Consider the following 23,053-nt stretch of genomic DNA (forward strand, 5'->3'; position numbering starts at 1 on the left):
CAGAGTGGAGGATGTGGAGCTGCCTTTGAAAGCATCGGAGAGCCGGGCGGTGGTGCCGCACGCCGCCTCTAATCCCAGCAATAGGGAGACAGAGGCAGGCAGATCTCTTTGAGTCTGAGGCCAGCCTGGTCTACAAGAGCTAGTTTCAGGGCAGACTCCAAAGCCACAGAGAAACCCTGTCTCGAAAAAACAAAAACAAAAAACAAACAACAACAAAAAAAAAAGGAAGAAAGAAAGAAAGAAAGAAAGAAAGAAAGAAAGAAAGAAAGAAAGCATCAGAGGACACAACCTGTGTGTTACTGGATCGTGGGAGGGAGGGAATTCATATTCCAGGACTCATGTAGCCCAGACTGTCCTTAAACTCCAGGTTGGAGCAATAGCTCAGAGGATAAGAACATTGGCTGTTCTTTCAAAGGACCGAGGTTCAATTTCCACCACCCACATGGCATCTCACAACTGTGACTCCAGTTCTAGGGGATCTGACACCCTCACACCAATGCGTATAAAGTAAAATTAAAGTAAAATTAAATAATTAAAAAAAAACCCATCAGATTCTCTTGCCTCAACTTCCTGAGACCCAGACCGCTGCGATCCTGAGACCCAACTTTTAGTGCTAAAGTGTGAATAGGAAGAGACACGTGAAAATGGCTGGTGGTCAGAGCCCTTGCTACTTTTGCAGAGGACCCAGGTTCAGTTCCTAGCTCCTGTGCCAGAGTGGCTCCCAATCACCACCAACTCCAGCTCCAGGGGATCCGACACCTCTGGCACGCAAAGGCACCTGCATGCAAGCTGCAAGCAAATGTATGCCTACATAAACACATGCATATGTAATTAAAATAACAATAAAATAAGAGACACAGAACCTGGGTTCACAAAGAGAAAAGGGGTAGGGGACAGGTGGTAGAGGTGGGCCCAGCATGCACAAAACCCTGGGGTTCACCTCTAGCACCCCAAAAAGCAGACGTGGGTGTTGCCCAAGCACACAGGTCACATGAGACTCTGTGTCAATTATTTTGTTTTATTATCAGACAGGGTTTCTCTGAAGCTTTGGAGCCTGTCCTGGAACTCGCTCTTGTAGACCAGGCTAACCTCAAACTCACAGGGATCCGCCTGCCTCTGCCTCCTGAGTGCTGGGGATAAAGGTGTGCGCTACCACCGCCCGGATTGTGTCAAATTTTTAAGAAAAGACATTCAAGATGAAAGATATAGGGGGTAATCCTGAAGGCCTGGGTTTTGCTCTCAACAGAAAGAAGGGTGGAGGTGCCAAGAGCCAACTTGGGGCTTGAACTTGGTCCTGAGTTCCACTTGGGTGAGGGGGTGAGGCCGTTGTAGAAATCCAGGCCTCCCTAAGGGGGTTGCTTAGAAGACCCAGCAGTGACAGGTTCATGAGCCTCAGGCCCCAGGTACGTCCTTATCTGGAACGGTCAGGCCTACAAGGTTCCTTAATCTCCACTTTAGGACTCCAGATGGGAACAGAGACTGCTGGTCAGCAGCTGGGGAAGGCCTCCCTTGTGGAGACCTGGCTACTCTCCCCTTCCCTGGGGGTGGGCGGCCAGGCGCACTGAGAGGTTAGGGGTCAGCCCGCCCCCAGCCGGCCCCTGGAATGAGGACAGTCCAGTTGTGTCAGCTATGAGGACAAAAGCCACACTTGGGCACCCAGGACCACCCAGTTGCTAGACCTCTGAGAAAATGGAGGGCACAGCATGGTGTGGAGGATCCGAATCAGGGGAAACTGAGGCACAGACAGCCTTAGCGCCTTCCACCCATAGAAAGGCTCTCTTGCTCCGTTCTGCCAGTGCCCACCCAGCTCCAGCCTCCACCTTCTCCCTGTGGGATCCACAAACCAACCCACCATCTGGGGAATGCTCAGGGACTCTCTTCAAATTCTAGTCTACTCAGAACAGTTTTGTGGGTCACCGGGTGGGGCCCGGCTGTGAGACACTCAGGGCTGCTAAGTTCTCTCTCCCCCAGGCGTGGCAGGGGCAGAAGTAGGTTTCAGGGGCAGGGGCCAGTAGGAGCCAGCTGCGGTTTTCTGTCAGTGACCTGGGGAGGGACCAGCCTGGGCCAGACTTGGCCAGAGCAGGCAGGATGAGAGTCAGGTGGCCAAGGTCTGGGCCTGTCCACCTGGCCTCAATTACCTTGAGTCATGCAGTCTCCTGAGTCCCCTGGCTGTGACTGACATTCAGGGATCCTCTCTCCACTCAAACCCTTGAGCTGTCACCAGAGCCGTCACCGCCTGTCAAGATCCACCCAGCGAACCTCTCTGTTGCCCACTGAGGAACACACCAGCATGAAGTCAGCCGTCAAGCTGGGAGCGGTGGTGGCACATGGCACACGCCTCTGATCTCAGTCCTCTGGAGGTTAAGGCAGGAGTGCGCCTGAGTCTGGGAGAGGGCTGGGGGCTGGGGAAAGCTGCCAGGGGCTCTGGCCCCTGGGGGTGACAGGTGCATGACACGGGGTGGGGGTGGGGAGACCTGGGTAGTTAGCAGGCTTCCAAGGCCTCCACCTGGCTGCTGGGGAGGGAGAAGTGTCAGAGTCACGTGCAAGTAGCCCAAGGGGCAAAGATGGAGTGAAGATGTCCCAAGGTGAGCTGAGGGTGGGGACAGAGGGATGGTTCCCAGGTGGGGGCGGGGCATGTCCTGTGTACTTCACACCATTAATCCCAGTACCCGGGAGGCAGAGGCATGCCCATCTCTGTGCGGAGTTTTAGGCCAGCCAGGACTGTGGAGTGAGACCCTGTATCAAAAGAAAATGGTCAACATACATTGTATGAAATTCTCCAAATGTAAACGGGAGGTGTTCGAGGCAGGGTCATACTATGTAGCCCTGGCTGTCCTGGAACTCACTCTGTAGACCAGGCTGACCTCGAACTCAGAGACCCGCCTGCCTCTGCCTCCTGAGTGCTGGCTGGGGCTAAAGGTATGTGCCACTACAGTCCCGGCTTGTTATTTTTATTTTTTTCCTGAACAAAAGAAACAGTAGCCACGGAGATGGTGTAGCAGGCAGGGACACTCATTCCCTGCTCCCATGACCTGAGTTCAGTGCCTAGGACCCACACGGTGGAAGCAGGCGAAAGGAGAGAGCAGAGACTGGCTGGGGCGTGTCCTCCACAGTCCTGTTAGCCACTCCCATCTGCTGGGGTCCCCTCCACGCAACCCATCAACCCCCCCAAAGCCCCCAAACCATCAGGGAGCCACTCTTCCACAGAGGTGTCTGAACTCTTTTAATCTTACCAGTTCACAGGGTTACAATCTCGTTAAATATTTCTGAGGTTTAAATACAATCCACAATAAGGTCATAAAATGTAAACTTTCAGTGGTATTTTTCTTTTAATAATTTCAAAAATCACACTTCCTTTGCTGTTGCTATGTTTGAGTTTTCCTGGTAATAGCTGAACTTTCCTGAATATCCTGCACAGTTGTGGCCACAGCAGGCCAGCCTGGCGGAAACTTTCCTGAATATCCCGCACAGCTGTGGCCACCGCAGGTCACAGTCTGGCGTGAGAGGTAGAAAGCAGTTTTAACTTTTTCTTTTATTTTTTTAATCCACTTTTTTTTTTCATTTTACCTGAGTTGGTGTAGGACCCCACACTGTCAGACAAGTCGTTCCCACCCCAAGAAACCAAAAAGTTCACATGTTCTGAACAAGCAGGTTCAGTTCACCTTCACCCAGAAGGAAACTTAAATTCACAAAAGCCAAAATTATGTGGGGGTGTGGGAAAAAAAAAAGAAGTGTGTAAAAATGATACAAAAAAAAAAAGGAAAAAAAACCCCACAAGACTATACAGATGTATAACTCTCAGAAAACACGAACCCAGCTGTCCCCAAGCCCCATGCCCACCCACCCACTGCAGCTGGACAGACAGACAGCCTGGTGGCCAGCAGAAGGGCCACCAGGAAAGTTGTAGAAACAGCCTGTCCCTGGGAAGGTTCTAGAAGCAGCCTATGCCTGCCCTTACACCCCCCTCTTCGCCCTGAGGTGCTAGGTGGACAGTGACCATGTCCAGCCCTGCCCACACTCCAGCTTGCATAACAAGTGCCAACTGTACCTCCTGCCAAGGGCCGGGTGGGGCAACTGAGGCACAGACCTGACCATGGAGGGTCACCGAGAGTGTCCAGCAGAGGATACGCCCCTACAATCACACAGCCCTGGTGGGCAAGGCCCCCTGAGTTAGGATTGGGTGCTTTCTGGCCACTCACAGACCCAGACACAAGTGCACATCAGGACACTGGTCCTCACTGTGGACTCGCGCAGGTGGTCAGAAAAGTGGGTGACTCGGCTGCATTTTTTTTTTCTTTTTGGCATCAAAAGACCTGAGGTAGAAACATGCCTTGGATGTGCCCACAAGGCGACCCCCTCGATCAGACCCCACCAGGGACACAGGAGGCTGGGCCCCCGTCTCCCCAAGCCAGGTACTCACGGACGGAGGCTGACTTTGCACAGAGTTGTCAGAAGGGGACAAACCCCTCAACACTGTGACCAGGAATGATTGTGCGGCTAACAGTGGCCCCAAAACGGGGCAGGCAGAAGCTTCCAGAAGGAAAAGTTGAGATTTCCCCTCCCCTCGGAGCAAGGCGTCCCTCCTGGAAGGATGGGAGGGGTGTCAACAACCCTGAGACAGGAAAGAAGAGGGTTTGCTCCCCACAGTCAAGACATAGAAGTGGGGTGACAGGGGATCCAGGATCCTGGGGCTGAGGGACAAGCAGGGCCCAGCTCTTGCCACCAGATGGTCCTGTCCCAGCTCCCTTGGGGACAGTGACCAGAGCAGAGTCCAGGAAAGGTCCCCCAATCCAGCGGGAGATTACATCATTTCTGCCCTGGTGGTTCCAGATAAAACGAGATGCAATTTTCTTTTCTTTCTTTTTGAGACAGGTTCTCGCGGTTTGGAATCCACTGTATCGTCCAGGCTGGCCTACTCACAGAGGGCTGGAGTAGGTGTGGCCACTGCCCCTGGCCTCATCATACTTTGCTTTGTTGAGACAGGGTTTCAAATAGCCCAGGTCAGCCTCAACCTGCACTTGCAGCCAAGGATATCACCTTGAACTCTCATCCTCCTGCCTCACCCTCCCAGGAGCCAGCGTGACGATGCCGATGCCTGCCACCGGGCTCAGCTTAGCTAAACTGTGGTATGGAGACACCAGACCAGGATCCTTCCTGGTCACATTCAACTGCTGTCCCAGCAGCAGAGGGAGGGGAGGGTCATACAGACAGGAGGAGGCACTGTGTGTGTCTCAGCAAGAATCCTTGCCCTGAGCTGGGCCTGGTGCACCCCATCTCCTCTAGAAGCGACCCATCCAGAGTCCAGATCTTCATCCCTGAGATACAGGAGGCCACTGCATTCCGTGTGCTGCCCCCCCCTACCCGTTTCTAGATTTCGTGTCCTGGGTAAGCAATCCAGGTCCCTGAATGATGGAGCCAGTGGGCAGGGCCCAGCATGACTAGAGAGAATTGTGGAATTCGCTGAGAGCCAGCACTGCCTGACTCTACCACAGGATACCGCGGGGGCTCTGTGGTGACAGGGGCTGGGGGCCATGGCTGGTACTTTTGCTTAAAAAAAAAAAATTGTCCTTTTCCCTGAATGAACACAAATATATAGATATACAGATAGGACTCTTCCTAAAATCCAATCCCTGCCCTCAAGAATATAATAGAATATTTACAAAATTGGAAACCCCAAAACCTTAAAAAAAAAATTGCATCTGAATGTTGAGATCTCGTTTAAAAAAAAAAAAATTCATAGCTTCCAAGGAGAATGAAGCAAACCGCCATCCCGGCCTTCCCAGAAGGAGAGAGAGAGGGCACAGTGCGGGGACTCATGAGGTAAACAGACATGCTTGAACTAGGTTGGTCAAGCCGGACCCCATGGAAGCCTCTGGAAAGGTGGCCTCCTTCATTCAGCTTTGAGGGGCCTTGGTGGCCCTTGTGAAATCCGTTTCTCAAAGTCTCTAAAACCTGAGAGATTCAAGTGTTCTTTGCCCTGATTTATTAAATCTGTTTCTCTATCTATCTAGCTCTCTCTATATGTATATATATAATTTTTTTTCTCCTTTTTGGCGTCAGTGTGGCTCCTTGGGAATCTGCCCGGCCCGCTGGAATTCTTACGATGTTCCAGGTCCCAGTGTGGCTATGTGGTCTCCATGGCGGGTGGGCAAGCAGTACAACTTGATTTCCTTTAAGGCAAGGAATTATTTGAGGTAGAAGATGTGGGGGGCGCAGACGCCCCGGCCAGCCCCACCTGGCCGCTGCTGGTCCCGCCACTGGCTCCTGTTCGGCTACCCACGGCGTTGTTGGTACCGATGCCGGTAATGCCACCTTTGCTGGGGGCAGAAGGTGGTGTGGGGGGCGGTGGTTGAGCAAACAGAACTCCTAAAACAAGGACAAAGTGGGGGGACATGTCACAGGGCTGGGCTTATCTACTGAACAGTGTAGAGGAGGGGGTGAGGCCAGCCTGGGCTACAGAGGGAGCTCAAGGCCAGCCAAGATGCATTGTCTCAAAAGATCAGTATGTGCCAGGCAGTGGTGGCGCACGCCTTTAATCCCAGCACCTGAAAGGCAGAGGCAGGCGGGTCTCTGTGAGTTCGAGGCCAGCCTGGTCTACAAAGCAAGGTCTATGACAGCCAGGACTGTTACACAGAGAAACCCTGTCTTGAAAAAAACAAACAAAGACAAGGACCAGCGAGCAGGACAGCTCAGTAGGCAAAGGCGCTGGCTGCCAACCTGGATGTCCTGAGTCAGGGAAGGAGAACACCGACTCCCACAGGTGCCCTATATCCTCCCCCCAGGCCCTGAGAGAAAGCGGCTGAGAGTAGCAAAGCCTCGATAGCAGGACCATGGTGGCGGCTGTGGCGCTGGCAGCAGGGACCCCTGTGCTTACCTGTGTACACGATACCATTCATCTCCACTGACATGCTAATACTGTTGCTGCCGTTGGCGCTGGTGAGGCTCACAACTGAGTCCTGGCGGCTCTCGGAGGCTGCGGGGACAAGAGAGCCACCATTCAGGTCAGAGGTACACCTGGGGAGTGGCTTGCTTCCTGTCTGCTTTCTTTATAAGACTGTACTACATTTTTTGATGGGGTTGTTTTATTTATTTACTATTTATTTTTCACGAGCAGGTATCACGATGGAGCTCAGCCTCCTGCTGGGCTAACAGGTGTGCACCACCGCGTGTGACCCCAAGGGCTCCGTGTGAAACGGAGCTGGCGGATGTTAACACCTCCTTGGAACTCGCAGCTTCCCAACAAGACAGACTCGAGTTTCCCATGAATGTACTAGCCCTAGAGGACCTTGTCTGATTGGTATGACTCTTTACATAGAATGGTCCAAGGCACCCATGGAATGTGGAGGGTTCCAAGCTCAGGGTACCTTGGCTATTGATCCGGATGTTCATGGGCAGCTGGGCCGTCATGGCCAGGAAGTTCTGCTGAAGAGCTCGCTGCATGAGACGCTGTTGCTCGTCGGCCACCAGGGCCATCTTCTTCTCTGGAGGCTCAGTGGATTCCAGCTTCTCCCGGAGCTGCTCCAGGGCGGCTGCCTGGGCTGCAACAGCTGCCTGGGCTGCGGCCGCTTGCACGGCAGCGGCCTGAGCTGCCACCACGGGGTGGCCTGCCAGAGACACAGGGAGGCGGCCGGGGACTGTGATGGGAACGGTGGAGTCTTCCTCTAGACAGAAGAAGAGCAAAGGGTCAGGAGGGTCCTGGGGAAGAGCTGGCTTCGCCTCCACCAAGGTGGGAGGAGACTCCGCAATCCCTGCAAAGTCTGCACCCCCTGCTCCCCGTGTAGCCAAGGCTGGCCTCATAGGTGTCTACCACCACCCCACGCTACTCTGCTGCTGGAATGGCGCTCAGGGTTCTGGCTCGCTGGGCGAGCGCGCTACCCACTGAGCTACTGCCTTCGCGCCGTGTGTGTTGGGAAGAATTCAAGAGCCTCAGCAGAGAAGAAGGCCATCATCGACCCCACAGCCACCACTGCAAGGCCAAAATAGGTGCTTTCTTATTAAGATAAGAATGCATGAACACCAGGCAGTGGTGGCGCGCGCCGTGTGAGTTCGAGGCCAGCCTGGTCTACAAGAGCTAGTTCCAGGACAGACTCCAAAGCTGCAGAGAAACCCTGTCTCGAAATAAAAGAAAGCATGGACTTGGGCCTCACGTCTCTTGACAGGTAAGCCAAGCTCAGAAAGCATCAACAAGTTGTGGAGGGTACTCAGCACTACAGTTAAGGTGGCTCAAAGGATCATGACAGACACTCTGCCCATGTCTGGTGGTTCTGATATGGGCCAGAGGTCTCTAGGGGACAGAAGGAAAGAGAGGTAATGTTTGCCATGCACAAGAGACTGATGCTACCACTGACTAACAATGCTGGACTTAGAAAGGGTGCTGTGCTCAACTCATAATGACTGCCCTTATGTGGACATGAAAACCAGAACTCAATTAGTAATGTCTGCCTTGGGAACAGACAGGGACCCTTTCCCGCTAACTCACATTTCTCACAGTTACCCATAAATAAAAGGATAACCTCATTCCTTCCCGTGATTTACCTTTCTTGATCTTGGGTGCTGGGGTGATGGAGCTGCCATTGGTGCTGGCGGCAAGGCCCAGAGAAGTTACTGGTAGCTTGGGTGAGGATAGCATGCTGTGGGCTCCACTGGGTGAATAGGCGAAAAGTGAGCCCCCAAAACTCTGGCGCCGGCCCTCCCTGCGGTTGCTGTCTATGGCGGCCTGGAGCTCATTGGGGCTGCTAAGGCCTCGTCGCTCACACTCATAGGGGTAAAGATACTTCATGTACCTGTGGACAGGGAACAAGATGGTATTGGAGACAACCAGGGAGGGGATGCACTATCTCAGGAGGAGGTGGTGGGCTCTCAGGAGGAGGTGGGTTATCTCAGGAGGAGGTGGGCTATCTCAGAAGGAGGCGGTAGGCTATCTCAGAAGGAGGTGGTGGGCTCTCAGGAGGAGGTGGGTTATCTCAGGAGTAGGTGAAGGTGGGCTCTCAGGGGGAGGAGGTGGGCTATCTCAGGGGGTCGTGGACTATCTCAGAAGGAGGTGGTGGGCTCTCAGGAAGGAGGTGGTAGGCTATCTCAGGAAGGAGGTGGTAGGCTATCTCAGGAAGGAGGTGGTAGGCTATCTCAGGAGAAGGTGGGCTATCTCAGAAGGAGGTGGTGGGCTCTCAGGAGGAGGTGGTAGGCTATCTCAGGAGGAGGTGGGCTATCTCAGAAGGAGGTGGTGGGCTCTCAGGAGGAGGTGGTAGGCTATCTCAGGAGGAGGTGGGCTATCTCAGGAAGGAGGTGGTAGGCTATCTCAGGAGGAGGTGGGCTATCTCAGAAGGAGGTGGTAGGTTATCTCAGGAGGAGGTGGGCTATCTCAGAAGGAGGTGGTAGGCTATCTCAGGAGGAGGTGGGCTATCTCAGAAGGAGGTGGTAGGCTATCTCAGGAGGAGGTGGGCTATCTCAGGAAGGAGGTGGTAGGCTATCTCAGGAGGAGGTGGGCTATCTCAGAAGGAGGTGGTAGGCTATCTCAGGAGGAGGTGGGCTATCTCAGGAAGGAGGTGGTAGGCTATCTCAGGAGGAGGTGGGCTATCTCAGAAGGAGGTGGTAGGCTATCTCAGGAGGAGGTGGGCTATCTCAGAAGGAGGTGGTGGGCTCTCAGGAGGAGGTGGTAGGCTATCTCAGGAGGAGGTGGGCTATCTCAGGAGGAGGTGGTAGGTAGGTTATCTCAGGAGGAGGTGAAGGTGGGCTCTCAGGGGGAGGAGGTGGGCTATCTCAGGGGGTCGTGGGCTATCTCAACAGTGTAGCCCAGCACTCACTGTGTCCGCAGTGTGAAGGCAGCACTGGTAATGGAGGTAGGCAGGTTGAGCCCCTTGGTGATCTCCCGCCACAGTTTCTTGTTGATGACCTCCACAAGGCCGCCCTTCTCAGTCACCAACACGTACAACATAAACAGGTCCAGGACCTGCTTGGCCATGATGGGGATCCGGTTCACTGGTGTGCCTACAGGACAGGGAGGAGCTGCTGAGGGCAGGGGGGTCACGGGGGTCTGACTCATCCTGGGTAACGTTCTTGGCCATCCCTGTCCTCCCCAACTCCACACCGGGACGTTCTATGTGGCAGCCACAGACACACTCCCCCTAACATCACCCTGGCGATGCCCCTGCTTGCCTCAGGGCAGGGGATGGTGGCCATCCTGGGGACACAGGAGACTCCACAGTTCCCTGGAGTCCCTGCTGCAGGTCTCCAACAACAGGAGCTTCCAAACAACCACAGAGCATCCCCAGAGCCCTTCTGGCTCAGCCCTCCATCCCTCCTCAGCCATCCCCAGAGGGTGGCAGACTCCAGTGGGGGTGGGGAGGGCTTGGCTAACAGGATTTTCAGTCTAAGAAACAGGAACATCCCCCTTGCATCTAGTGACACTCTGGCCTCCTCTTTGTCTCTCAAAACCACCTCCTAGGACATCGTTTCCGACAAGGCCCTGCACCTTGGACTCCAGAGACTCCCACCCCCCAGTCTCTATAGCTCTGGCTGTGAACTCCCCTGCCTCTGCCTCCAGAGTGCTAGGATTAAAGGCATGTGCCACCACCACCATCTGGAGACTCCTAGAGAATGTTCGTATGCCCAGCCTAACCCCAACTTGAGCTCGTGCCTGGGAAGTTCTGGCTCAGGCGGCTTTCTCTGCTATCCCGGTCCTCAACCTGGGAGGCACTCAGCAGAGAACACTGAAGACTGCCAGGTCTCGGGTATGGGGACCACTCACCTCTATCTCATAAGAGGGGGGGCACCTCCACCCCCTTTATTGATGGGGAAACTAAGGCTACACAGCCTGGCTCGCCTGGTGCAGGGACTCCATGGCCCCAAACACCCAGCACTGAGAGACCCTCTCCCAATCCTTAGCTACTTCCTGCCTCTCCCACGCTGCAAAAACTCCCTGTGCGAACCAAGGGGAGAGCCCAGGGCAGCCCCTGTGAGGTCTCGAACCCACCACCCTGTATGATCGCAGGTCAGGCATAAAGGGAGGCCAGGAGGTGGGCAGGCCAGTCTCAGCCGGAGCCCAATGGAGGGCTGAGGCTGGGGTGAAGGAAGGGTGGGGGACCTGCCAGGGGCACAGGCAGGACACCTCCGCCCATTTCCCATCTCCAGAGACTTCTGGGGGAAATTTCTTTCAAGCTCTTGGCTTTCTGATTCCAGGAGTCCTGTGTCCCTTCCTAAGAAGGACCCGTGGGCAGTAGGTTGTGCTGACCGGGTGAGGGTGGTGGTTTGAATACCAGCTCTCAAAACCGAGGCCTTCAGAAGAAAAGTACCAGACATGGCAGTGGGCCTGGGGTTTTGAGGGATACACAGGAGTCTGTGCTTGGCCTGGCGAGGGAGGCAGGGGTAAATGCGGACTTTCTGGCCCTTTGTGGTCAGCGGCTGCACTACAGCATTGAGGTCCCTGGCCTTGCTGACCCCATTATGGTGGGGGTGGTGAGTAAGATGGTCAGCTCTGAGGCCCCAAGGCAGTTGGGGCCCTCCTGCTGTGTGCCGGGCTAGGGCAGGTGGGGACTCAAGATAATTGAGGGAGGGGGATCTCTCTGGCCACACGAGGGGCAGCAGGACTGGACTCGCCGATAGCACAGGGACATCCCCACACCCACAGGGACCTGCAGGCCCCACCCTCACATGGAGGGGTTAACTCAGAGGCCACAGTACCCCCTTCTCTCTCTGCCTTCCGGTGGGCAGGCCTGGAGGCTTGTGTTTACAGAAGCTGGGCCCCAGCGACGTCCCCTCCGCCCCTTCCTGCTCCCTGGCTGAAGCCTTGACCCTCCTTGGGCCTCAGTTTGCTCCCTTAGAACACAGAGATTACGACTTAGCCTGTCCCATCCTGAGGGAGACTGAGTCTCCCGGGGTCTCCATCCACCTGAAGCTGGGGGCTGGCACAGAGTTTGGGGAGCACTCCCCCATGGGAGGACTGCCTTGCTCCCCATCACACCCTCCTGCCCTGGGAGGTGCTCACCCCGTTTCTGCATGAAGCTGAAGAGGTCATCCAGGAACTCCTTCCTCTTGGGGTCTCCGTCCAGTTCATAGAGCTGCGGACAGAGTGGGCACGGGTCAGCAGGATGAAGGGACGGGGGAGGGAGGCTCTCAGTCAACCCCACACAAGCTGCAGACAGTTCTGACCCCTCCACCATGTGCAGGGGTCACTAACCAATGCCCCCATCCGAGGCGGGGGCACCAGGCCCTTCCCTCCTCTCCTGCATTAGAAGCTCTGGGCATGATCCCACAAGAAACTGCGGTATAGAGACAGTGACAGTTCTGTGGGGCACCTGGGGTCCCCTGGCTCGTCTCCTATGTAGTGTGACCCTCTGCCCACCCAGGCTGTGGCACTGGCTGCTGTCACAGGATTGTCCTGGGACTCACTGCCGAGCCGGGGAAGTGGGCGGAGGTAATGAGACCGCTCAGCTGAATACCAGGCCTCAGATTAACTACCAGGAATGCAGCTGGCTGGACTGTGGGGGGCCTTGAAACCACCAATTACACCTGGGTCTGCATGAGCCACCATTTAGTCTCCAAAAGCTTGGTGGATCCTCAGGGCGGGCCCCCCGCCGGGGGCCATCTCCAGACCATCCTTCCAACAACTGCCCCCAAGGACTAGGCTTCTCCATCTGCTCAATGGGGATCGTGGACAGGGTGGACAACCTTCTGCCCTGGGTGGCCATAGCTGCCAGCTGCCCAACCGTCCAGCTTTGTCTATGCCCCACCCGGGGCAGCCAGCGCCAGACTGGCCAGCCCACATTCCTAAGTTCAGGGAGGCCGCTGCTCTCCCTCTCCAGGCTGCCTGAGGGATGTGGGGCCTTGCAGGTAACCAGGGCTGCCCTCCCTGCACGGGGCCTCTGGGTGCCCTACACAAGCACCTGGGGCCAGCTGGAGTCCTCCGTGCCTTCCCAAGGGGGTTCTGCCTTCGCTGGCGGGGGTACACAGCACGGGAGAGTGAGGCTCCATGGGGGATCCACGGGTCGATATGCCCCGTAAACAGCAATCACTCAATAAAGGCTTCACCCTACAATTTGATTTCTTCGAGGGGCTACCTAAGCAGGGTGGGACAGGTCATGAATGGGCAAATGATGGGCAGATATGTGACCAGGGACATGGTCAGAGCCCCCAACTCTGAAAAGGCAGGAAGGACTCACCCCGGGGGGCTTGAGATCTATGCAAAGCCCAACATGAACCCTTTCCTGGATAAGGGACAGTCTACAGGGCCCACCACCCTCCTGGGCTTGGTCCCCTGCACAAGGCACCATTGGGGCCTCCTTCCTCAGTTTCCTCATCTTCCTTGAGAGGCAAAAAAATGTAGCCAGCCCTTGAGGGTAAGGTTCAGAGGGTGGAGCACTAGCCCAAACCCCCAGCACCCCAGAAACCAGGTGTCTCTGTGGTACACACCTGTCAAGCCAGCATTCAGGAGACCAAGCCGGAGGGTCGTGAGTTCAAAGCCAGCCTGGGCTACAGGAGACCTTGTCTCAAAAAACAACTGTCACCCCCCAAAATAACACTTCTATCTTGAGTTTCAAAGCATTGGTGTCTTTGGGGAAACTGAGTCTCACGAGGTGGGCAGCTGCCTTGTAAGGGAAGGGCACCATGGGTGCCATTCTAACAGCAGGGACTGATGTCTGCAGAGACAGGACACCAATTCAAAGCCATAAAGGGGGACCCACGGGGATCCCCCAGCTGCCTGTGGGGGAAGGGTCGACACAAAGACAAGCCATAAAAGCCCCTTTATGAGGATATCTGGCCCTCCTGGCTGACCTCTGGGAGGGGAGCATCCCACCCTGGAGGGCAGGCTCCCAAGGACAGTGTCTAGGCCTGTCTTCCAGCCACAGGCCCAGCAATCTGAGGGGTTTTTGCCTGTTTTTCTCGTCTGGACTCAGACAGAGTACACAGCAGTTGTCTAATAAATGCTCGTTAAATATGCATGACTTCTTATGGTGGGGGTCCGCTCCCTGCCATGTAACCCTGGCGACCCACAACCACGCTGCTTCAGTCGCTCACTGCCTTCAGGTTGCCAGGATAAAGGCAGACAGCAGGCGCTTCCTAGGTGCACACTGCTCTCTCACCTCCCCTTCACGGCTACCCAAAGGCTTCCTCCTTAGGAGCCTGACCCTGGATCACACTGCCCAGCTCCCTCTGATCTTACTAGGAGATCTATTTGTTTTGGGGTTTTGGCTTTTCTTGTGGGGGGTTTCAAGACAGGGTTTCTCTGGGTAGCCCTGGCTGTCCTGGAACTCGTTCTGTAGACCAGGCTGGCCTCGAAGTCAAGAGATCTGCCTCCTCTGCCTCTCGAGTGCCCTCTCTTATTTTTCCTTCACAGGGCTGTCATTCTCAATGGTCGTCTGGCTTTTCTGAGGCAGACCTGAGTGGACACACCACAGCCACCCCCTGCCAGACCTGGCTGGTCCTGCGGCCCAGATGCCCATGGTCACATCCCATCTGTAGGTTTCTGTTCTGACCACACCTGGGCAGCCAGGGCCTTTCCCACAAGGGCCCAGGGCGGTGGCCTCATAGCCAAGGGGCCCTGGCTGTCCCCGGCAGTAAAAGAAAAAAAAAAAAAAAAAAACCACTGTTCTCTGTGTGTGTAAATGTGTGAGGGGCCCCCGAGAAGAGAAAACCTTTGTCCCCCAGACTGTGGCAGACCAGGCCCCCTGCCAGCTCCCCAGGGTTCCAAAGTCCACAGGGCCCCGCCTTGGAAGGGTGCCAGGCGGGGTGGACCCCAGGAACAAAGACATTCGAGCAGGGCCTGGCCTAGCCCCAGGATGGGCGCTCCCTGCAGTTACCCAGTTTGGGGTACAACAGGGGACAGAGGGGCTGTCTGTGCCTGAGTTTGACACCCTGGTCCCTGTGATAGGTGCACGCCTGCCTGATGGGACAGTTTTGGGTTTTCTTTCTTTTCTTTTCTCTCTTTTTGTTTTGCTAGGTGCCCATGAGTCCAGACTGGCCTTACCTGAAGCAATCCTGACTCTCTCCGGCAGTACTGGGACCACAGGGTGTAGCCCCCCAACAACCTGGCTGGAGGGGTTTCTAAAGCCACATTAACACCTGCTGTGGGAGCTCAAGCTGCCTTCCTCTTTAGTGATCAGAAAATGCAGGTCAGATTTGAGTCAGCCCTCCAGCCCCAGAAAAGCCATCTGGGGACACAGGGACCTTGAAGGCCCTGGAGAGTCACTGCCAGATTGGCAGGCATGAGTGAATGAGAGGAAACTGAGTCTCCCTGTCCGCACCCCTCCTCTGTGTGGAGTTTCTAAAACAGCTTCTGTTGACCAGGTGCGGGTGGCAGGGTGGGGGTGGGGTGGTGGCGCACACCTTCAATCCCAGCCCTCGGGAGGCAGAGACAGGCGGATCTCTGTGAGTCCGAGGCCAGCCTGGTCTATAGAGCGAGTTCCAGGACAGCAGGAGCTACAGAGAAGCCCTGTCTCTAAACAAAACAAACAGGCCAGAGAGGTGGCTCAGAGGTTCTAAAGGACCTGAGGTTCGGTTCCAAGCACCCATATGAAGTTTCAAAACCATGTGGGGACCTGGTGCCCTCTTTCAGATGATGGAGATCAGCCCACCCCCACCAATTTAAAAACGTTATGCATATAAATCTGAGATCACATGTAATCACATACCTATCTATTCCAGAACATTTCACCACACGAGAGAAAACACCACATTCCTTTCTAGCCCCTGACACTCAACTCTGTGCTTACCTGTTGGGGCACGGTCTCAGTGAACACAGTGTCCTCAGGTCCCTCACTGTAAGCATGTATGGGGAGACCCCACTGTGTGGTCATTCACCTGTCTCTGGGCTTCAGGAGCCTTTACCCTCTCCACACCGAGGATCTTGACTATTGTCTTTTGTCTTTTGGACTCTGGACAAGACAAGACTTGCAGCCTGGTGGTGGTGGCGCACGCCTTTAATCCCAGCCCTCAGGAGGCAGAAACAGGCGGATCTCTGTGAGTCTGAGGCCAGCCTGGTCTACAGAGCGAGTTCCAGGACAGGCGCCAAAGCTACAGAGAAACCCTGTCTCGGAAAACAAAACACGTGACTTGTAACAAGATCTATAACCAACATCCAAACAATGGCCGTGACATTCCTCTCTCACCTGCATAAAGTCCCATCCACACAGCCACTCAAACACTTCCTTCTCCCAACTGCCCATAAGGAGGGGCTTGGACCTTCAGCATGACCACACATCTCCCCCTTTCCCTCCGCACCAGCCCAGTCCTGCTGGGTGAGTCTCTCCGGAAGCTCACAGTACTTGTCCACACGAGCCTCTAGGCTGGCTCTACACAGCCCTGCCCAAGGGTCTTTGCCCTGTGTCTGATCCTCCCACCCCAGCAAGGCCCTGGGCCCAACAACTCAGCGTTGGGGGCAGTCTGAAGTCTGAGCAGACGTGTACATATTATGCCACGTGTACATATTATGCCAGTGAGTTTCAGGAGTCACCTGGAACCCACTCCTCACTTGAGGAAACCGAGGCAGAGGTGACCTGTGAATGAGAGGGTGCCAAGGACCAGCCGAGCGTGTGACTGACCCTTCTCCGTGGAGACCTAGGATGTGCTGGGACACACCTAACACCCCAGCACTCGGGGTTGAAGCAGAATGGTCATGACTTCCAGGCCAGCCAGGGCTACGTAGGGAGGTCCTGTCTCAACACATCCTAAGAGTCAGAGCCATGGGGAGCCCTACCATGGACTGCAGAGCCAAGAAATCAATAAATGAGCAAATAAGAACCGGACTGGCTCAGCAGGACCCAGGGACAGCATGGACGGGTGGGCGTGGGCGCAGTAGCTACTCCCCCTGCACGGCTCAGTTTATCCACTTCGGCACTGGGCCATCACGGCCCAGAGGTAAGAGGAGGCAGCTGGCCAGAGGACAGGGAGTCAGGTTGGAGATTTGAGGTTCTTATTTTCATATTTGGAAACCCCAGAAGTTTTGCTGCCGTTACTGAATCCTCTCTGTGTATGAGGCCAACGACGAAGAGTTAGACATTTATAACCACACCAAAGGACCAGGCCAGCAGCAGAGGCTACAGCACTGTGTGAAGATGGCAAAGGGCTGTCTCCCAGCTGCACAAAGACCAGGCAGGAGGACTGCAAGTTCAAGGCAACTGTAGGTATCTCAAAATGAAGAGAGGACCTGTGATATCAGGGTGGAGCCCTGCCTAGAATCCCCAGTGAGGGGCTGGGGGTGTGGTCAGGTGGAGCCCCGCCTAGAATTCCCCAGTGAGGGGCTGGGGGCATGGTCAGGATGGAGCCCCGCCCAGAATTCCCCAGTGAGGGGGCTGGGGGCGTGGTCAGGATGGAGCCCCGCCCAGAATTCCCCAGTGAAGGACTGGGGGAGTGATCAGGGTGGGCAGTCAGTTACTGAACTGAACTGGTTTGAGGCCGTTTCTTCCCAGAAACTGATGCTGGGGATGGGAGTGTAAGTACCACACCACCCAGGACCCAGGAGCTCTGCACACAGCAAGGTCACCCTGAATGTGCCACCCTGCTGCTCCGGCTCTCTCTCCTGGGGGCTCTTTTGTCCACGTGGTGGCCTCAGGCTGCACCTGAGGGCTAGGGGCTTCCCCTCCCAGCTGGCCGCTGGGCTTTTTCATTTCCCGTCAGTTCTGTGGGCACCAGGGCCCAGCTCTGGCTCTCAGGAAATTGGGGAAGTGATTCTGGGCTGGGTCAAACATCTGTCTGTTCAGCTGCCTCCGATGGAGGCTGGCCTCAGAACACACAGTGTGCTCCACCCACGAGGCAGATATTAATAGTCCTTCTGAAATGACCACTTGGAGCTGCAGCAGTGGCTGCCACAGATGTGGGCCCCTGGGTTCCCGACTGCAGGGGAGCTTGCAGCCTCCAACCCGCCTTTCTCTCCCAAGGACAGGTTTGGTTAGGAGCCACTTTGGAACCTCAGCCTCCTTTTCTGTGAAGTGGCGGGGGGGAGGGGGGGGGGTGCAGGCTGTGCCTAGAGCTTCCAAACCGAGAACAAGACACAGCCAAGGGAGAGGCTGGGTGGGAACAAAACTGCTCAGGTGCTAGCCTGCTTTACAACAGGGAAACTGAGTCACAGGGATTAGGCAGTCCTGGGGTCAACAATGGGGAGAGAAGTGCCTGCCAGAAAGTGCGAAGAAGCTTGTATGGAAGAGCCCAAGGCGACCTCCCTAAACTCCAATACAGAAGCAAAACAAACCAAGCAAGAACCAAGATGGAGCCCTCCAGAGACTCGATGAAGGACCTCACAGAGATCAGCAAAAGACAATGCCTGGCACTTTGGAACATGCAGGAGGGTGATTCAAGGTTCAGAAAGATGCCAGGCATTGTGGCATAACTCGGTGATCTTAGCTACTGGGGAGGTTGAGGCAGGAGAATCACAGTAAGTCCAGGATGGCCTGGGACACTTAGTGAGACCCTGTCTCAAAATGCAGTGTTGGGGCGTGGTCAGGGTGGATCCCCACCTAGAATCCCCAGTGAGGGGCTGGGGGCGTGGTCAGGGTGGAGCCCCGCCTAGAATCCCTCCTGCCCAATTTCTCTAGCTATAGTGCAGTATAGCCTGGACGCCCCTGCTGGCTACTGTGTGCCTGAGACCCATGGCGATCATACTGGATTCTCAGGACAGGACTTGGGGACAGGTGTCCCTTCCCTGGCTGGAGACAGACAGGCTGAAGCTTATGCCCTAAGACAGAAATGGCTGCCTTCCATTTAGAGTTCCTGCTAGTGTGTCCCCTTACTGTGAGCCAAGGACAGCTGACACCCAGCCCAAGGTGGAGGCAGGGTGGATAAACACAGGCAAATACCGCCAGCGCCCATTCCATGCTCCGTGCCTTTGCTATGGGAGCCAGGTGTGGGGGCAGACAGACACTCATTAACCAGATCCTGGCCAGTGTCAGCAGTCAGCCTCAGGACACAGAGGACAGAGGGACAGACAGACAGGATGGCAAGCGAATGACCCGACCTCCACCCAGCATGCCCTGGGATGGGGTGCCTCCTATCCCCCAGGCCCTGTCTGGCAATACCCCAAATCCATCCAACCTGTGGCTCTCATGTTCTCTCAACAAGACTGAGAGACAAATATCACGGCTACACACAAAGCCACAGATGACCCAGCCTGGATGGAGGAGCTGGGCACAGTTGGGCATAGCTGTCTCCCTAAGCCAGACGTGAGGACACACCTACCTCCCCCAGACAGGACCCTACCCCATGGAGACAGTGGCACAGAGAGGCCCTCCCCACCCAACTGCCGCACTGCATCTCACAGGGACCCCTACAGCAGGGTTCTATTTTGGTTGTTTTGTTTAGAAGAGGTCTGTCTGTGTAGCCCTTACTGTTCTGGGGTTTGCTCTCTTAGAAGTCCCTTCTAGGATTTCGGGAGGGGTTACCTAAGAATATAGCTACAGAAAGCAGGCACTGAGCCTAGAACTCATTCTGCTGCCCTCTGCCTCTCCTGTGCTGGGATTAAGGGCGTGCGCCACCTTACAGCCAGGTTCTTGTCTATGACTCCGCGCAGTATACCACGGCATTCCACCAAGCCTCGTGGAAGGACTGCCAGGACTCAGGACAAGACAGCCCGGATGAAGAACCTACAGGGTCCACTCCTGCCTCCACAGTGCCAGGATGACAGCGGCGAGCCACCACGAGCACTCACTGAACCTAGCTCCGTTTGTGGTGTTGAGATGAGAATCCCAGTGTAGTCCAGCTTCAAAGTAGCAATCCATAGGCAGGCAGTGGTGGCGCACGCCTTTAGTCCCCACACTTAGGAGGCAGAGGCAGGAAGATCTCTGTGAGGTTGAGGCCAGCCTGATCTACAGAGCGAGTTCCAGGCAGCCAGGGCTACACAGAGAAACTGTTTCAAAAAACAAAATAAAATTAAATAAAGGCAATCCTCCTTCCTCTGCCGCCTGGTCTCAGCACATCTGAGTCCAGGACTGGAAGCAGATCCCCAGGGGTGGCCAGGGAGCTGACCCCACTAGCCAGTCATCCGCCCCCTCAAGGACTCACAGACCCTGGCCTGGCCCTGATCACGGGGCAAGGCCGTGTCCCCAGACCGGGTCCTTCAATGGACACATTAGTTACCGTTTAACCCTGTGACCCCCAATTGTCCCCTAGCCATGTGCAGCCAGGCGAGCTGGGAAGGGGCGGGCCACCCCCCCCATGCATGCCACCCACCAGGCCACCCCGGGTTGTTCCTGGGCTAGTTCTGAGAAGGGAAGGGCTTGGTCATGCTTGACAGCTGTCGGGGGGCCACACTGGGAGCTGAAAGCTGTCTCCCCAAGTGACATGTCTGCTGCAGTCTGTGGCCTCTCCCTGGCGGGGGACAACTGTTTGGAGGAGCTGACAGCCCCCCCCCCCCCGCAGACAGGCCTTAGTGGCAAACATGGTAACTGTGGGGGTGGGGCAGGCAGAGCCCTGGCCAGGCCAGTTCCATCCACACCTCAGTTACCACAGGCAGTGCCTTAATGTGGCCAGCACAGGCCAACATGGGCAGCGGCTGGCAACTGACCTGTGTTTCCCCGGGGAATTTTAGAATTAGTGACCAGAACCATGCAACCTGCAAAGAGAGGGTTAACAGTACCTCTCTACTACCGTGTTCTCAGACCAGGGTGAGCATGCACCTTGCCCAGGAGGTGCACACGACACAAACAGACACAAACACACATGCTCGCAGACAGACACATACACAGATAACACGTACACAGACACACACATCCAGCCACACACAGATACACACACAGACATAGGAATACACAAATAGACACACACACAGACATATACACATAGATACACACACAGACACAGACATACACACAGACACACACACACAAAGATACAGACATACACACAGACGCAGACACATAATACACACACAGACACATAGATACACATATATACACACACAGACACACACATACACACACAGACACAGGCATACACACATACACACACATAGCTACACAGACATACAAACACAGACAGACAAACACACACAAACACAAACACATAGATACACACACAGACACACACATACACACAAACACAGACACACACACACACACAAAGATACAGACATACACACAGACGCAGACACATAATACACACACAGACATACACACATACATACTCAGACACACACACACAGATACAGACATACACACAGACGCAGACACGCACATACAGACACATGTACTGACACATAATTGGCCCAAGGAACAGTTCCAAAGACACGGGGAGGTTTGTCTGAGTGACCCAGTGTGGTCCCCGCACCCACAGTCACAAAGGCCATGGAAACCGCCCACTAGGCTCGTCGCTGTCCTGTCTCCATGTCCAGTTCAAACTCAGCCACCACACCCTCTTGAGAGTGGCAGCTTTGGGGACACCGCTCCCTCTGCCACAGCGTGTATTATTAGAAAGCGTGGGGCGGGACGGCGCTTGGCAACGGGTCACAGGGTGGGGAGCCTGGCCGGCGGCGGTGACCCGGTGGCCAAGTTGGCGGCATAGGAACCAGATAAGGTTCTTCCGGCTGAGTCAGCACGGTTCCCGGGGGTTGGCACGGGTCGGGGCGCAGTGCCAGGGCTGGCGGGCAGGCACCCTCCTGTGCCTGCCACAGCTCGCTGGCTCGGTGCCAGTAGCCACAGCGACTTTGATGAGGCGGCCCCGGGGGCTTCCCAACACCTCCAGTCCCTGACACCCCAGCGCACGGGACTCCTGAGCCCCAGGAACTCCGGAGTCCCCAGGAACTCCGGGCTGGGGCTTGCCGCCAAGACTGGCTGTCAGCCCAGAGACAAACATGCCTCAGACATGGACAGCAATGGCAAAGACAATGCTGCCCTCAGAACCAGGAGCCTGACCTCTGGGGCCAATACTGGGTGGCTGGGTCTGCCTGGCACACCCTTCTCTACAGAAAACGGTAGCCTATCCTTCACCTTCTGGCCCCCTCTAGTCCCTGCCTCTGGGTCTACCCGGCACTTCTCTCCTCCACTGCTCCACCACGGCTAATTTCGGTTTTCCAGAATGTTCTCCTAGAAGTAGACCCTGTTTTTCTTGCCTGGTCAGTGGACTCTTAGACACTCAGCAAAGCCCCAGCCACCGTGTCCCTTCCCGTGCAGCGTTATGTCTCCTAGGCAAGACAGGGAACAAGCACCCACCTCCTCCCTTGTGGCCCCAGAGGGCTCACATCGTGAGAGCCCGTGTGAGTGGCCAGCCTTGAAGGTTCTGCCCGGGGCGGACACACCAGGTGACAGGGACAGGACGGTGAGAGCCCCCACCTCTAACACCTGGCTGGCTGACCATTTCCCTGTGCGAGGGAGGAGGGAACAGCCACAGCCACCGCGGCAGCCCGCCCCCCTCTCCACTGGAGTGCTGGCTGCTCTCCTAGAATCAGAAGCAGACTTTAGTGGGAGAGGACAAGACAGCGTAGAGGTACAGGATCTTACAGCCAACCCCGTCAAGACCCGCACACAAGAAGGCAAGAGCTGACCCCTCTGACCTCCACATGCACATGCCCCTGCTCACTCAAAGTAAAGAAAGAAATGTCATTTTTTTTTTAACGTGTTAGGGTTAGGAAGGGAGGGTGCAGGGGTGTGCCCGGAACCCCAGCTTTCTGGATGGAGAGTTCTGGGCCAGCCTGGGCTACAGCACCAGGTTCTGAGTCTAGAGGTGTGAGCAATGCTCACCCCTGACCTGCCAGGGAGGGACTCCCTGTCTCAGTGAGGCCACCGTCACCAGGTCCCATATCCATCCACCCACCCTGGGCCAGACTCTGAGGAGGGCTGGGGGCAGTGAGTCCTTCCGACGTGGGACTATGACAATCCTGTGCCTCAGTTTCCCTTCTAGTCCCTTCCTTGTAGGACGAATAAGGATCCCGCTCACTTTTCTTTTTTTGCAGCAGGGTCTCGGGGAGCCAGGATATAGCTCAGGTATAACTTCTGCTTCCACTCCCAAGTGCTGAATGAGATGTACCACGCATGGAGGGGGAGCGCAGGGCCAGAGCTGGGCCCTATTTATTTTTGAGACAGTGTTTTGCTCTAGAGCCTAGGCTGGTCTTGAACTCCTCCATGCTCCTGCCTTGGGC

The 23,053-nt window shown here is 55.6% G+C and overlaps 1 protein-coding gene across 1 annotated transcript in view; it reads right to left on the reverse strand.

Annotated features, from left to right (window-relative positions):
- Positions 1–3,199: 3,199 nt before the first annotated feature.
- Positions 3,200–23,053, reverse strand: part of Arid3a (AT-rich interaction domain 3A) — a 28,030-nt gene continuing 8,176 nt past the window's right edge. Inside the window, 6 exon segments of the mRNA XM_048459570.3 lie at positions 3,200–6,366; positions 6,875–6,973; positions 7,365–7,661; positions 8,536–8,783; positions 9,801–9,984; positions 11,981–12,053. Of these exon segments, the coding sequence (XP_048315527.1) occupies positions 6,173–6,366; positions 6,875–6,973; positions 7,365–7,661; positions 8,536–8,783; positions 9,801–9,984; positions 11,981–12,053 (1,095 nt within the window). The 3' untranslated portion in view covers positions 3,200–6,172.

This window comes from Myodes glareolus, chromosome 8, assembly GCF_982192425.1.
Source record: "Myodes glareolus chromosome 8, mMyoGla1.1, whole genome shotgun sequence".
NCBI lineage: Eukaryota > Metazoa > Chordata > Mammalia > Rodentia > Cricetidae > Myodes > Myodes glareolus.